We start from the raw sequence: 16,647 nt of genomic DNA, 5'->3' as shown, positions 1-16,647 counted from the left end.
AAGGTGATAAAATTAAGAGACAGACTGTAAGGTATTTATAAGTACTGAATACAGTTTTGTTTTCTTATTAATGTATTTGTTGCTGCGTTTTTAATGTAGATCTATTGAAGAAATGTGGTAATATAAAATTTAGAATGGCAGAAGAGCACAAAGTGGCCAATCAATTTTTATTTTTGTGTTTATGTCTGGAAGAAAATAAGACATTAACTGAAGTTACTTCATGAGACATTTACTTAATGCAGATTTCAAGAGAAAACCTTTGCTTTTCAGGTAACGTGTCCTGCATGAAAGAAACAAAACACAGTAAGTCTAGGTGTAGTTGGGGAAGTAGGGTGAAAAATCCATTCATTAGTTTGCTAAATTAGTCTTTTCTAGTTTTATCTAGGCCCTCATACTTGCTATAAAAATGCTTCTTCCTTATGTGAGACAATAGTCAGAGAAAAATGGGAATACAGTTTTTAGCAGAGTCTCTGCCCTTGGCAGCAGTGTTTTCATATCCTTGTACATATATAGAGCTTCCAGGACTGAAGCCTGATGATAAAAAAATGTAAGTCTTTCTCATTGCTGAGATAGACAATTTGGGACTCTGCCAGTTTTTCTCAAATACACTGTCTTTCAGCTAATAATGTTAGTTATTAATTTTGTACATGATGTTAGTCCTTCAGTTGGCATGAGAGACTCAATTTTTTTCTGTATTGATTTTCTTTCCTTTTCCCTCCTTGAGCACGTTTCTTTCAGATCCTCGCTCCTAAATAATTAATTCATACACTCAGGTACTCATATCAGCATCTGATAGTAGCAGTAGTAAGAGTCCAGAAATGCATGTGCAGGATTCAGCAAAGTACTCCCATCCTATTTAATGCACAAAGTAAAACTGGGGAGTCCAGAAGAAAAAGATAGTGAAATGGTGAACATATTAAGTTTTTGTGTTAGAAGATGAACATTGCTACTGCCTAAAATAAAGACATATAAGTTTAATGGGAGACCGGAAGTGATTCAGCAAGAATGATAACACACTTGAAAAAAAAAAAATCAGTCAAATTTGGCAGTGGAAGCCCTTGAGAAAGTCTGAATTGTACACTGTTGGTGTGTCTAACTGATAAAATTAAGCCATTTAGAATAAAGGCCTTTGGTACAAATTTGTGAACACATTAAATATACTGATGCCAGAAAAATTGACCTTTACTGAAAAAGATTAGAAAATCAGTAGAGCAAGAGGGGAAGACCAAAAATATTCAAACTGTTGGAAATGCTTGCTTATAACAATGTAAAATAATTCATTTTCTACTGATTAAATTGCAAATTTGCTGCTTATATAACTAATTTACAAGATTTAAAAGTGAACCCTTTGTGGCATATAGACCACTATTTTTAATTAACATGTTGCTGTTGCTTTTTCAGTAGACAGGCCCTGCAGCACTAATACTTGAAAACTTGTATTAATTCAGAAGCCATAAGCAAAACAAAAAGGCTACGCTTTCTTATCCACTCCTGTTGTACATTGCAAACTGAAAGTAGTTTTGCATTTGGAAGAATTAAGATTATTGTTATTCCATTTTGATCTAAGAAATGGGGAGGGAAGACTGATATAAGTTCTTACTTCACAATCTTCATTTATTACTATATGAGTTTCATCCCATCTAACTTTAGCTAGGTTAGCACCTATCTGAGTATTTAAAGGATTCTATTATGTTAGAAATCTATTATATTAGGAATCTTCATTCTCAACAGTCATTGAATGGGAATGAGGGGATGCTCCTCCTGGTGTTATTTCAGACCTCAGTTGGATTCATGCACTGTATAAGAAGTCTCAAGTGACCTTTGGCATCTCAACTCAAAGGTGCTTGATTGAGTGTGGCCAATACAGTGCATACTGCCCCAGAAATATAAAATCATCCTCACCCAATATAAGCTATGAGTTTTCATGTACTGATGACTGATGATAAGAACTGATAAAGTATGTCAGTATCTTAAAATCTTAACAAGGAGAACATCATCACTGTTTCATAGCAGCTGATACAAAACTCAATTTGACTAAAGGATTAAGATTTGAATTCAGTCAGTTTTTAGAAATGAAATGCCTAACATTGACTATATCAAATGACTATTTTTATAGTAACAAAAAAAAATTTGCACACATGCCTAGGTGGTTTCATAGCATCTGTGAAATGTTAAGAAATAAGAATTAGGTTTCTTCCAACCTTCTTCAACTAACGGGACTGTATAAAGTGATCACTAGATTTGCGAAGACATGGTCTGATGGAATGTTCACTCAGACCTCACTTCCATTGTGGTTGTTATTGGATTTTACTGTGGATAATGCTAGCAAATATTTTTGATGTTCACATAACTCTGTGACAAATCCCTTAGAAAAACTTAGTAGAACAAATCAAGATAGATTGTCCCTAAGCGCTTGTTAGAACAGATGGGTTCTGGGCTAAGGAGTCTGTCCAGATAAACTAGTAATCTGTGATGAAGACAGTAAGAGTACATGTGATTCAGCTGGAGGTAAAAGTGTTCCATTTGGCTCTGAACGCCTTCTGGCTGAACCAAAGAACTGACACAACAGATTTTCACATGAACTATACATACAATGTACTTATGTACGCATCCCGCAGTGTTTTGTTTTCAAAGCTTCCTTATGACTCTAGTTTAGATTGTTGGTGAAAACATATCTGCAAATACATTACTTGCAAGAAGCACAATTTATATTGTTTCTTTTAAAAAGGAATGGGGAAATATACTATTCCTCAGAAAAAATCCATTTTCTATATATAACCCCAAAATAGAATGGTTTGGAAAGAGGTTACTGCTCTTAAAAAACTGATAGCATTCTTTCCAGATGGACTCCTTTTCTGTCTGGTTGTCAAGAAAGTAAGACAGAAACAAAGGCTCGCGTCACCACTGTGGCACAAATTTGGACCTACTAGTGCTGATAATTATCTTGTGTAAATGTAACCTTGGATAAATCCCTTTAATATCTATGGTCTCTTAATTCACACACAAACATACGTACCAAATCTATGTTTGGTTTTGCTCTAACCAGGTGTTCAGCATGGCATTTGGCCAGAACTGAATTTTAAAGCTGAAATTCTGACTTTACCATTTCATTGTCATACTGAGCGCAATATCTTGCCTTTTGTGTCCACACTGGGTGCATCACAATCCTGAAGATGTGTGTGAGACTTACAGAGCAGGGTAGGTGATTTTGCATAGGAGCTTAGGGGAGCAGCAGCTACTAACAACTACAGGCACTAGCAGTAGTGGAGTGTCTGTATTATCCTTCATACTCAACATCTCAATTATAAGAATTCTCTTAAAATGTCACTTGCCATCATTGATATACATCCACTTTACCACCATGCAACTCAAGGGTCCGGAGACCTTGGGTACTGTGAAGACACTTCTGTGACTCAGAACCTCTCTCTTGCTGGTGTAACTATACTCACTTTACTCATTTTTTTTTACATTTATTCTTACAACGCATGCTTTCTGACTGTACTGTAGAAGCTAATAAATCGACTGAGTGACTGAAATTCAGGAAGCAGATTATTGTTTTGGCAAGTTGGAGACTAAATATAACAGTTTTTCAAAATGGAAAACTGCGTTTGGGAACAGAAGGAGGGAAAAACTCATATTTGCTCCTCTTGAGGAGTTATATTTTCTTATTGTGAGGATAGTGAAGTTGTATCTTGTCATAGAGTGAAGGAAAGTGTGACTGTGCATACATGAACTAAAGAAAAGGCAATCTTACCACTTTTCTTTTTCAAATACTTAACTGTCTCTATATAGCAAAGCAAAAGAATGTAGTGATCTCATATCTGCTTCTAGAAGTGTGTGCCTTGCCCAAGTTATGGCTTGCAAGAATAATGCTGGGTCTGAATTGTTTAAATGGCTACAGGCAATAGGGACTATTCCTGAGGATAATACCAAAATGATTCAAAATCTGCAGAATATAGAGTCGTTTCATGGTGCAGAACTTCTAAATTCACTTCCTAAAAGACCCAAATTGCTAAAATTAGTTTCAGCAGTTTCAGCTTTCCTCCATTATCAGACAGGGGCAATGTTTCAGTAGTCATCAAACAGCAATGTCAGCATTTCGTTGCAGTCATCTTTATGAAAAGGCAGCACCAGAAAAACATTTCTGTACATTATATGCAATGTAGAAGCTCACTTTGCCTCAGGAAAATTATATCAAAATAGTTTATTAAAAATTTCTGAATTAATCTTTTTCACTACATTCCCGCTTATGTTACTAAATGAACTTTATATTTATCTAGTTTAACTAAGTGTGAATACCACATCAGTGAAATTAGAAATCTTATCATCTAGTATGATTAAATAGTTGGAATATTCAGTCTTTTTGAATTACTGTATTACCTAATGGTTGCATCACTGTGTACTCATATTCAATAAATGGATATAGACAAATTGTCTAAGACTTTAGAAAAATCATAAAATCCGTAACATATGTACTGCACTCTATTAAAATACATATTAATTTTGTTTAGAGTGGTTTTTCTTACATGTATAAGCCACCTGGTATCCCTTCTCCTTTTAATCAAACTGTGTTTCTCCAACTTTAGAAAAATCTTTGTTATCACTTTATGTCTGAGTAGTGGGAAATATTCTCTTTGTTCCCATTCCTAACAGTTTCTTCTATATGATAATTACTAAGCTATGGACCATGCAGAAAGTAAGACTTATGAGCCCTACATTAACACAATTCACCTACTTCAAAAAATAAATTAAAAGTGATCATGGCAAAAGAACTCATGTATGCCGGTATAGGAAGCTAGAATTCACATGATTCCTTCTTCTAAACTGGTAATATATGTGTATAATTGAATTCAGTGGTCAATGAGCTGTAAAAGGTATTTGGTTATTTAGGTATTCTGTATAATTATGACGCCCTTCCTAAGATCCATGGTGATAGCTTTGTAATTATGTACCTGAATGTTCCACCTAGACATTAAAATTCTAACAATTTAGCATATGCCCATCCCATCCTCTGGCTGCATCTGCAACAATTAAAACCACAGTCTTATCAATGTGATAATAAAATCGAATATGCTTATCATCTTTCCAGAAAGATCTCAGATATTTAATGCCTGAAAGTGAACTGAGCTTCTAAATAAAAAGAAAAAATACTCCCTCATCCCATGCTGCTCAAAGGAAAATGTGGTATTTCTAGGAGCTAATGCATCCCTGAAGGGCCCAGTGAACCAAACTCCTAATAGGGTGAGTCTTCCTGTAGAGCGCACTGCCAGAAGCCATCCTTTTTAAAAATGAAGCTGCAGTGAGTCTCTGTAGGTCCAGAGGAAAACAACAGAAAGTTACAGTGTGAATTTTGGGGTGTGTCCAAAATTCCTTAAGACTTCAAGGATCTTTCCCCCCCAAAAACCTTTAAATTCCAGGTAAAAACTTATAAGCCATCCTTAAGACCGCTTACATTCCCGGGAAGACCAATTTTATGCATTCTCTGGCATAATTTTCTGCACTATGGCAAGTCTATTGAGGACTCTGCTTGACTTACAATAAGGAACCCTGAATTGAAGCAGTCATGTAGCGCTGTTTGAAAAATCTAAAAATATCCTTAAAATAAAAACTTAATCTAGGTTAAATATAAAAAGTAATAATTAACATTATAACAAAATTGTGTTGTGTTTCTTATATAAAGTTCAATTGATATAATGTTGTTCATTCATTATTGATTTCTGTTGTGCTTTACGGTGTTTATTCTGTTGGCAATATTTGGGCAAAAGATACATTACCATAAAAACTGAAAACTTGAGTAAAACTTTGAAATTTTAAAATCAGATTGCTGATGTGGAATTTTTGAATACAGAAAAAGTATACTAACAAATTATCTGCTGTAAATCATTTACAAATGTGGTTCTTAATCCTTGTTCTTACATTGTATCTATTGGAGCAATAATGTTTGAGATTGTCTGCAGATTCAATGTGTTTTCTGAGGCTTTTGCAGAATCACCTGTTTCAGTTGATACTTGAGTTGCTCCAAAGGCTTTCGTTGAAGTCACCACAGTATCAGAGTTAAGTATTATGGCCCTACCTATAGGTGCAGTCTGAGTGTATGGGAGACTGCTAGCCAATTGAGCAGTGTAAAGAAAGGATTTTGTCTTTTATACAGAACCACAAGGTTACCCAAGTGGTGTAGAGGTAACCTTGGTTACAGAACCAAGGTTACCTACTACTGATGCTACCACAAATGAAGGGTATCTTCATTTATATTCTATTTCAGGTAGAGTAAATCTGTTTAAGAATGGTAGTGTAGTGATTAGGGTGATTCCATATTTTTGTGATTATATAATAGGAATCTTCATCTGAGTGTCAATAGTTATCTGTGACAGATATTGCTGTCTTGACCATCATCCATGATAGGAGACTGAGCTCTTGTAACTTAAGTGCTACAGATCTCTTCAATTTTGAGGTAAAATAGTAGGAAGATAAGTAATAGAAATAAGCCTCTGTCTTCATTTTTTACTGTTCCATGCAAGTTCTGTGTTTAATTGTTCTATTTTTAGATATTTATTTTAAGTTTTCTAAAATAGATGTCTACATTAAATAAATGGCTCAGTTTTCAAGTTTGCTGATTGCTTGACTGTCTGCAGCTCTTACATGGGTGCAGAATTTTTTCTTGTTTCTCAAAAAGATGATAATATCATTTCCCTGCTCAGTGTTCTTTTATTGTAGATGTGAGTCACTTGAATCTACCACGACTGTATAGTTTTCTAAATTCTTTTTCTTCTTAGTGAGATTTTTACAAAGTCTATTAACTGTATACTGGGGATGTAAGTAGAAGTAGGAACTTCAGGAATTCCTTTATTCTGGGAATTCATGAGTTCTCAAAAGGAATTTTAGACACTTCTTGTAAAACAGAGAAGTAAACCAAAACTTTTCTAACTGCATTGTGTAATTCTATCATAAAGTTTTCAAATACTCTCTCAAGAGTAGATAATTTTTTTGTGTGTCCATAGTCTTTGAAAACTATCCAGTCCCCTCTGTTAAAAAGGCTAGGAAACATTTTCATACTTTTAAGTCTGCATTTTTGCTCTTGACTAATGTCCTGTTTGTCCTTGTGCTCATGCTGGCTGTTTGTTTGCATGACTCTTCTTCCTCCCTAGATGCTATTGTTCTGGTATTTTTAAAGACAGCAGGCACAACCTGTTCTTTCATTTTGCTGGGCTAACAAAGCTAAACTCTTTTACTCTGCACTCATGAAACAAATTATTCATTCTAATGGTGACCCTATTAACCATCCCCTACACCCATTCTATTCTGGACTGATTTTTTTTGAGACCAGTTGATCAAAAGCCTGTAGTATGTTTCTGATTAGGCCTTTAAAATCAGTGTATTTCCATGGAAATGCATCATCTTGTATGTTCTGGACCGTATTTGTCTTTTTTTTTTTTTAATTGTTAAAGCATAGTGGCTCTGAGTCATCCTGTGATCAACCAGCGCTTTCAGGTCCTTTTCCTTGTCTGTTGCTTTCCAAAGTGGTCTATTTCACCACCTTATGATAGAAATTCTCATTATAAATCTGTAAAACATATGATTTTGAATATTTTCTTAGGTGACATTCCTCTTTGTTTCAAGGTCATCAAATAAAAATGGGAAGTCTCTAAAATTATTTTTATAGAAACTTCGGATATATTCACTCCAGCCTGTGTTCCCCTTTCAAAGTAAATAATTGCATTATCAGTTTTAGCTTCTTCCTTATTCACCTGACACTATTTCTTACTAATTCTCAATGTCTCAACTCAGCTAACAGTTTTCTATGTAGCATCCAATATTTTATTGAAGACCAAAGGAATTAGTTGAATTTATTGCCTTATCTAGAAAAACAGTTATCAAGGAGGACTATCATGTGGGTCTGGCATTATTTACTTTGGTAAACCTAACCTGTCTCCCTTTGTGTTATCTTTTTCTTTGATTTTTTTTTTTTTTCTCTTTTTCCCTCACGATATCAAATTAACAGGTCAGTTGCTGCTTGTAGAATTCCACACATTTTCCTTTTCTTAGAAAAAAGTATTACATTTTCTGACTGTATTTTCATGGATGCATTAATAATGAAGTCCTAAATGCTGACCTGTGGTTTGGAGGAATAATGCATGAATACATAAGCACTTCAATGCATCACATGGGAACATGGAAACAATGACATAGTGGTCCATATAGAAGTGCCTAAAGGACACCACATTTTCGTGCAATTTACCAGTCAACTCTTTCAATAAAAGTGGCCTGTCTTTGGACACAGAAGCAAACTAAAACAGCAGCAGCAGCTGTGAGTGCTGTTGTGAACTGTGCAATAAAGTTGTTCATTCGTGCATAAGTCTATACCATTATTTACATGCCAAACTTGGTTCACTCATTCATCCTAACTGTAGGTCATTTTACAGAGCAGTCATCAGTGCTTTATGACCAACTTGGTAGATTCCTAAGAAAAAAAAAAGTCATAGTTGTAATTTGATTTCTTGTGTCAGTTCTTTCAAAGATCTGTATGACAGTATTCAGCTCTTACTGAATTTTGCTTTGTCATTTGTGGTAATTTTTATGTTCTTGTTCTCATTATTGACCCTAACATTGTCTCCATGTAAACAACACTTTCACTGAGGTTAAATAAAAAATGTATTGCTTGATCTTTCTGTATGACAGCTCTACTTCTTTCCTTGTCCTATTTTGTAATATAGGTCTGCAGAACTTAACTGCTGTATGTAAAATGTTTTTGGCAATTATCACTGTATCCATCCATTTCTTGAAACTTAAAATACTATTTTGTTTTACTGATCAGTGGGTTTTTTTTCCTTTTCATAGGCTTTCTGATTATATTTATTGTCCTTTTTGATCTGTTTATCCATTCTTGATCTTGTCTCAATAACATTTATCAATTAATTCCTTGAGTTTGCCATGTTTTCAGATTCAAAATACAAAATCCTAATATGGAGACTACATTTAGTTTTTATTTATATTAGAAAAGGATTACTGATGATCAGGTTTTACAAGATTATTTTATGTTACCAGCTTTTCTAAAATTTCCATGCTATTTGCTTGGATGCATTTCTATGGCATGACTCTAGAAAACCTTTATTATTATTTAGTGAGAACTTTAAACACACATTAAGATGGTTTTGTACCTTTTCATACAATTTATGTATATTTCTTGTTGATGCCACATTTTCACTATGCATTAAACCAGCATTTATGCCTGGGTAGAACAAAGATATCTTGAACTCTGTACTTAGGTTTCCAGATATTGAGATGGATGTGGACTGCAGCACTGCTACATAATGACTTTATCATCACATAATAATCCTAACATGCTTAGCAATTTCATCTCAGTAGCCAGGTGATTTTGTGTTGCATTTTTGGAGGTACCTCTTCATTTCTCTCTGGGAATCTATATAAATTTTGCTTTTCACTTGCTAGTCATCCCTGAGCCTTTCTAGACTTATGTTTAAACAGCAGTCTAAAAAGAGTAGCTAAACTGCAACAAATCAGGTTATGTAGGTAAGTTAAAGCAGCTGGGGAGCTCCTACTTCCCTTGCTTGGTATCCTCCCATTTAAAAAAAAGATTATCCTATCTCTTTCAGGGCCTCTCAAATTGTTTGTCACTGAGTATGTCTCATATAGCCATATTTCTTCAAACTGGCATTGTTTCTATTCTTTTACAGAAACTTTATTTGTCATTTTCCCAGATAGTCTAAATTTTTGGGGTTGTTACTATTTTTCATACCAGAAGAAGAGATCAGTACTCATGTACAGTCTACCTAAAGCCTCACAATGCTGGGCCAAGTGCCTGTCCTTATCTCACATATCATGTGCTGAGATAATTCCAAAGGAGTGTTATTTAAATATCTACCAGGAGAGATAGCTGAAAAAACAATTTTGCACTTTTTTGGTATGTTAACTGCCAAACCTTTAACATAAACTCTAAACTGAAATCTTCAGTTGCTTCTAAAAAGCTGCTGTCTTGTTTGAGGGACTAAATAAAATCTATTGTATATGTATAAATAATGTATTTGCTTGTTTTTATTATGATGACCGCACTATTAACTCAGTCAGTACATATTTAGTAATATAGGCTATTACCTGTAGAGCTTAGTTTCTACTTTTTGTTTACTGCTACTGCAACTTTATATAGCTTGTGCCTATTTTGGCAGCACGCTTGTATCTTGAATAATATAATATATGGTGTCTTGCACCTGAATCTATAAAACACCTCATCAGGTTCTTTAAACCTGGCAGCAGTGGAACTGCTTTTCCAGTTCTCTGCCAGGTGTTCAGGTTATTTCATTTATTCCTTTTCTTTTGTCCAGTTTTCTTCTGACCTGTTGTTAAGGTGCTGTTTTTTAAGTTAAGGAAATTGCCAACTGGAAAAATATAACTTACGACTCTTCATAGGACTCAAAATTGGATGCTTTCCTATGAAATATATTTTATCTCAAACAGAAATACTGTGCTTGAACTCAAAATCAATCTAATATCAAAGCATATGCAAGGAAGAGCTATAGAAAATAATTTGATTTACATCATTCCGCAGTGGTTACCAAGTATCTTCCTTGATAATGATTGTCTGACAATGGGTATATCTCTCAATATTATGCTAAATTTTAGACAAGTATAACGAGATTATGGGGAAGCAATGTTGAAAATGGGAGCGGGTCTCTTAAAATAATCATGAAAGTAGAAGGGTCAACATATCACAAAGGCACCTAGGGCAAGAGACTGTCTTTCCTAAACACTTAAAAACTCCTTGTAAATGCTAGCATTGATTATAAGGAATTGACTGCTGACCAGAATAAAATTTCCTGGGGAAAAACTTCACTTTAAATCTTTCATTTTTCTCTTAAAGCATTTTTAATAAGGGTCACACATGCATGAGCTGCAAAAATCAAGAGTCCATAGGTCTCGGTATCCTGAGGACCACTTCCTCTTTAGAATGAGATTTTCCCTTCAAATATAAAACTTTTGGGATCCAGTTGGATATATTTCTGCTGTTTCCATTCCTCAGATATTTTGAAAAATTCCACACACCAAAAAAATAGCTCTGAAATGGAAACAAAAAATTAAACTTTAAAAGTACTTACAAAACTGTACTTACCAAATCATGATTCAGTGTTTAAAACAACCTTTCATTTGGCTTTTTGAAAAGTTTTCCAGGTTCCAAGAAGTCTTGGGAGCCAGGAGTCCTAGGAGCCCTCCTGGAAAATCCTCAGAGCTGGTTTAGAGCTGATAAGCCCTCTTTCCCTGGCTGCAGGTCATACAGCAGATTTTCAAATATCTGGGTAGATGACATGGAAGATAACTGGGAGGTTTTGAAATTTGCATAATTTCTGTCATATTTACGTGCAAATGGATAGATGTCTGTGGATAGATTTCATTTTAAAATACTGGCATTTTTCAGCAGAAAAATATTAGAAAATTCTACAGTATGTTCAGTATTTCCTTTTTCTAATCAATGCCAGTACAATCCAGTTAATAGGACTAAAAGTGAAATGGAGTCGTGAATGGATTATTGACATTCTGTTTTGAAAATGCTCACAGAATGTCTAAATCCTGACTAGAAAATTGCTGACACAGACTCTAAGCTTTTCCAGGGAAAATATGAGATGCTGGCGCTGACCTGTGTCATTGCAAAGCTGCAGCCCCTGTGCAGGACGCTTGATGGTAGTTCTGTCTCTAGTGCTTTTTCTCCCCTCTTAGAGGTGGAGCAGCTTCCTGAGGTGCTGCCACTAGCATGATCAGAAATGTCAGTTCTTATGTGATGTGGTGACATGGTGTCCAAATAAAATTTTAAAAAATGAGATGATTTATGTGGATTTTGAAACATCTGAAGCGCAGACATTCACTCAAAGTTTGATGTTACTGTCATTGGTTATAGTAATAATCTGTTCCCATATTGTGTTTCATCTCTGGACTCTGGAGCACCATATGGACTCTGGAGCACCATACAGAGCAAAGGAAATACCATCATTTTTATTTCATCAAGTGAGAGGGAAACTGAGGCAAGAGTGGGGAATGGACTTACTCTTCACCACATATAAGATCAGCATAGTCCAAGACTGAGCCTCCAGTCAGGCTCCATCCATCCTCTACCACAATAACAGGGATTGCCTGAGTGCTCAGATCATCCCTCTCCTGTGAATAATGACTAATGCTAATGAAAAGAAGTTTCTCACATATCTTAGATTTAAAAATTGTTCACAAATATTTATTCATATTTTTGAACAGCATTGTCAATGTGTGGGCACTCTGTGTTCATTTTTCATTAATATCCTAGCACAAGAGCTTGTTGGCAGGCATGTTGCTGTAGCAGACAATTTGATGTTCCATTTTGAGGAATTTCTACATAAAGTAAATATTTGATGTGCAGTGAGTAGTTTGACTTTATGCATACATTTGTCCAGTCAAGGAACAGCCCTGTCCCTTTGCCCTTCGCTCCACCAGACTGCCTGCTCTCCAAATAAATTGTTTGAAATAACAGGTATACATAGTGCAGTATTCACAATTAAATTGTATCCCAGAAAGTGACTGTAGATATTATTTAATGAAGATTATTAAATAGTTAATGTTATGGGTATTCATATTGTTGGTACATTTTGAGGAGACAAATAGGGAAGAACACTGAAGTCTAATAAGGAAATAATTTTCTGTAAATGTGTCTTTTTGTCATGTAAGTAATTTGATGTTGCTGCATGTGTGAGATTTGCTCAGTCAGCCTGAGTGCAACCAGTCCACACTAAATCCATTTGTAGGCTGTGTACAGCTTTTCTTCACTGCATTTGACTTTGCCCCCTATGCTACGTAGTGAAGGGTCTCTGTGTGAGCAAAGACAGGTTGATAGTGAGGAGGAGAGGGGTGGACATAACCTTGGTCTTTCCCCAGCTGTGCAACCTGTCATCAGACCTGCACACCAGCTCTCTATGCTTCAGATGTGTGCAGCCTGTTCTCTGCACCTCCTGTCTCACAGTCGAGCTGTCTACACTATTACTTTTTCCCATTGGTATCAATAAGTCCCAATGGAGAATAAATTAGAGAACCACAATGAATTAGACAATTTCCCCTCTTAGCAAAAGTGATATAAACCTGTTGTTTTCTGTGACTTGTGTGGGACTGCTTTTGTCAAGTCATAGCACATTGTTGCTTATCCCAGTGCCTTTAGCTGTTGGTTTCATTATCATAAGCTTATTCTGATGCTTCTAGCTTTCTCATTTTGTGTATAATAAGTAATTAGTGTAATTTAATATGTGATTGTTGTTGCTCTTTCTAGCACAGAATAATAATAAAAATCCAATATAAATATAAAGGTAATCACACTGTAACTTCTCTTACACTTCTGTACATCTCCAGATAAGTCCTCAACAGTGATCTTGGTTTTGACAAATGACACTTCTAAAAATTTCCATACATACTTATTGATTAAATATTTTATGGCCAAAGTGGTATCATCAGAGGTTCAGCATATACAGATACTTTGGGATATCATAGAGTAAAATATGTCTTTTTCAGAAGCGTGAGATAAAGCCAATTATGACAGCTTTAGTGAATTATGCAGTGGAAACAATCTAAGGACGAATACTTGATGTTTAGCTCAGTTGATTCCAGTTAAAGCCTTCACAGTAATTTTAAAATCTAACGTAGAAATATCCTGTTGCTATTTGCTCTCTTTTTCCTGAGTATTTTTAATAAGTGACATCACCTAGACTGAATACTTATTTTTAAAAGGAAATTTTTGTGGTTTTGTTGTTAAAATCACAAAACCTTAACAAAATATACATGGTAATAAAAGAGAAAATTGTACAGAAGCCTTTATTTAAGCATCCCAATGACATCACAGACTACTCATGCTTTTCTCCCATATTTATCATGATGTCACTAGATGCTTCCCATATTCCTTTTAGTTCACTGATCTCTGTTGTACCTTTTATCACTCACATGGACATTATTAGTGTCATGTTTGTTTACATGATTGTGAAGATTATTGTTTTACTTCTCAAAGAGGTAGCTTACACGTGCTATGAGTAAACTGTGTGATAATCTATGTAAATTATGTGCACAGAAGCTACACTTTGCCCTTGGGGGAAATGCAAATTAGAACATTTTGTAGTTTGTTTGTTTTTAAATACATACACTTTTCACTTCAAGGCTTAGGACAGACTCCCTGTTTATTTTCTCATTGCTCATCATTTGTTTTTTTCTTGTAAATATCTCAGTCTTTAATGATTAGTTTGCTACTTTGGCAGGAAAAAAATGCTTGATGAGTGAAGTCCTCAACGTAATGTTTGGTGTATTTTATAGCTCTGCTGTAAGGGAATTATCTGCTTGTAAACGGGTGTATAACACCCTCACAACTCAAAGCTATTATAGTGATCTGACAGTCTTCATTCATTTTCTCCTAGTGCCGTCTTGTTTTCTTCTTTTACATTAGTGCTTGTAATATTTTTTATTCCTGCATTACTAAAACAGTTAACTGATTTTCCTTATATGAAGCAAGAAAAACATATTCATAAAATGTGTTGTTTACTGCACTTGCAGTTCTCTGCTGATGTAATTTTTTGTATTAATAAAATGATTTTTATACTCTTTAAGTACCCTTTTGGAGAAATGTTTTAATGTAAGTTGTCTGATTCTGTTTTAAGTGAAGGAGAAAACCTGGTAGAGGTTGTCTCTTTAAATCAGATCTGCAGTGTTGATGGACCCTCTAGCAGGCACGGTAAGAACCATTCTCACCTCTGCAGCAGGGAGCTTGACCATATAGACTCTCACATTCAATCAAAACGTTTTCCCTTTTAATATGCACTGTACCAATCCTATTCCCATGGTTACAGCTCGTGCTTCTTTGGTTGCTTCCAGTCTGTTGGAAAAGGAAGACAGCATACATATCTTGTACAGGAGTTTAAAACATCATGAAAGCAACCCTGTTGTGATTTGCATTTTAAATGTTTCTTTTTTTTTCTCATTGTACAGAATGCTGTAGCGGTAGCTTCAGTTCATTTGCCACAGTCTGTCTTCTCTCAGTCTTCAGCCTGGCAATCTGTTGATAACTCCACTTGCAAGCTACAGTTTATTGTCTTTCGGAATGGAAAACTCTTTCCTAGCACAGGAAACTCATCAAATCTTGCAGATGATGGGAAACGTAGGACGGTTGCCACACCAGCTGTTTTTGCTAAAATAGGTGAGGAGTTGTTATGCATTATTTCCTTTAATCTAAAAGCTACAATGTACTTGATTATGTAGAGAATAGAGGAGTAGAGCATACAGTGTGCTGAGAGGCTGGATATAGTCTCTTTCTTTAGTACAAATGTTTGCAATTGTTCCTATCTGCATTATTTTATTGAAATTATCCTGCAAGTAATGAAATGCACTTGCTGTATGACTAGAATGCAAATTTTGGACTACTGATTGTTGACAGTGTTGTTACAGATGCTTTTTCTTAAAGCATGGTGCTATACGAAAGAATCTTGTTTTACTCTTTACAATGAAAATTGCAATGTTAATGTCTCAGACACTGATAAAAATAAAGCTTTTGGAGTGGGAGTAGTGCCCTGTTGCATGTATCGATAGCGGTATACTTTCTGATGTGATGGACGTAAAACAGGTGTTGTTGAAGGCTTTTGTCTAAATGTGATATATTGTATGTGCTAGTGAGTCATTATTTTGATTAATTATTCACCCAGGCAATTTTACTAATTTTATTTGATACTGAATAGTGCTCTCATTTCTATTAACATTTTTAAAATGTTTAAGTGTGACTTTCAAAGTGCAGAATTGTTTCAGCTATTAATCATACCATGAAACTGAGCCGTTTCTGCAGTTACATGGGCAACAGTGTAACACTGGCTGTAACCGAAGATTCTGAGACAAAAAAAAATCTGCTTTGTAAAGGATGATTAGATCTTTTGGACACATTATGGGACTGAGATGTTCAGATTTATTTATACTATTGCAAACTTCTCCGAATGTGAGCACTACCTTTGATTTTGACCATTAAGAGTGTATCTCTATTGCTTTTTCCCCCATAGTTTAGCGTATCTGATCTCTTTACACAGCATTCATCAATAAAGGGTTTTCCACTCCATCGCTCTGATTCAGTTTGTTGCTTTTGCAGATGGGTGCAGTTTTGGAAACCTCACCAGCCCTCTTACTATAGGGTTGAGGCACTTTGCACGGGGTATAGACCCCATTGCAGCCTTCTGGGATTTTGACCTTCTAGATGGACATGGAGGCTGGTGGGGAGAAGGGTGCCACATAATTAGTTCTGCAGGCAATATTACCACCATTCAGAGTACACACTTCAGTAACTTTGCAGTGCTAATGGTAAGTATATGACTTAGCAAATATACTTATATTTCTCTCTCTCTTTTGCCATACATATATGTTCTTTTTACATGCGTCTGTATCATTCTTACTTGTCAGTAACTGACCTTCTGTTTTCTGTAATGTTTAGTATAAGACAGTCTTAAAGAAAGTGAGTTATTTAACTGCTAGTAAGTGAATAAACCTGGTGGTCAGTTTTAATATCCAGAGACGGGCCTAATCAGAAATGACATTAAATTCAGTCTTACAAATGAAAGTTCCATGAAGGAACAATTAGTATATAATGGCTCTAAATTATAGGACAGGGTT

The 16,647-nt window shown here is 35.2% G+C and overlaps 1 protein-coding gene across 4 annotated transcripts in view; it reads left to right on the top strand.

Annotated features, from left to right (window-relative positions):
- Nucleotides 1-16,647, top strand: part of ADGRA1 (adhesion G protein-coupled receptor A1) — a 286,657-nt gene that overhangs the window by 216,956 nt on the left and 53,054 nt on the right. For 3 of the 4 annotated variants that reach the window (XM_074831007.1, XM_074831006.1, XM_074831008.1), the window contains 2 exons: nt 14,989-15,196; nt 16,130-16,338. In XM_074831007.1, coding sequence (XP_074687108.1) covers nt 14,989-15,196; nt 16,130-16,338 — 417 coding nt within the window. Of the gene's footprint in view, nt 1-14,935; nt 15,197-16,129; nt 16,339-16,647 lie in introns of those variants that run through there. The other variant, XM_074831009.1, reaches the window with a different exon arrangement.

This window comes from Strix aluco, chromosome 7 (genome assembly GCF_031877795.1).
Source record: "Strix aluco isolate bStrAlu1 chromosome 7, bStrAlu1.hap1, whole genome shotgun sequence".
Lineage (NCBI taxonomy): Eukaryota > Metazoa > Chordata > Aves > Strigiformes > Strigidae > Strix > Strix aluco.
This window is presented reverse-complemented; position numbering and strand designations above follow the sequence as displayed.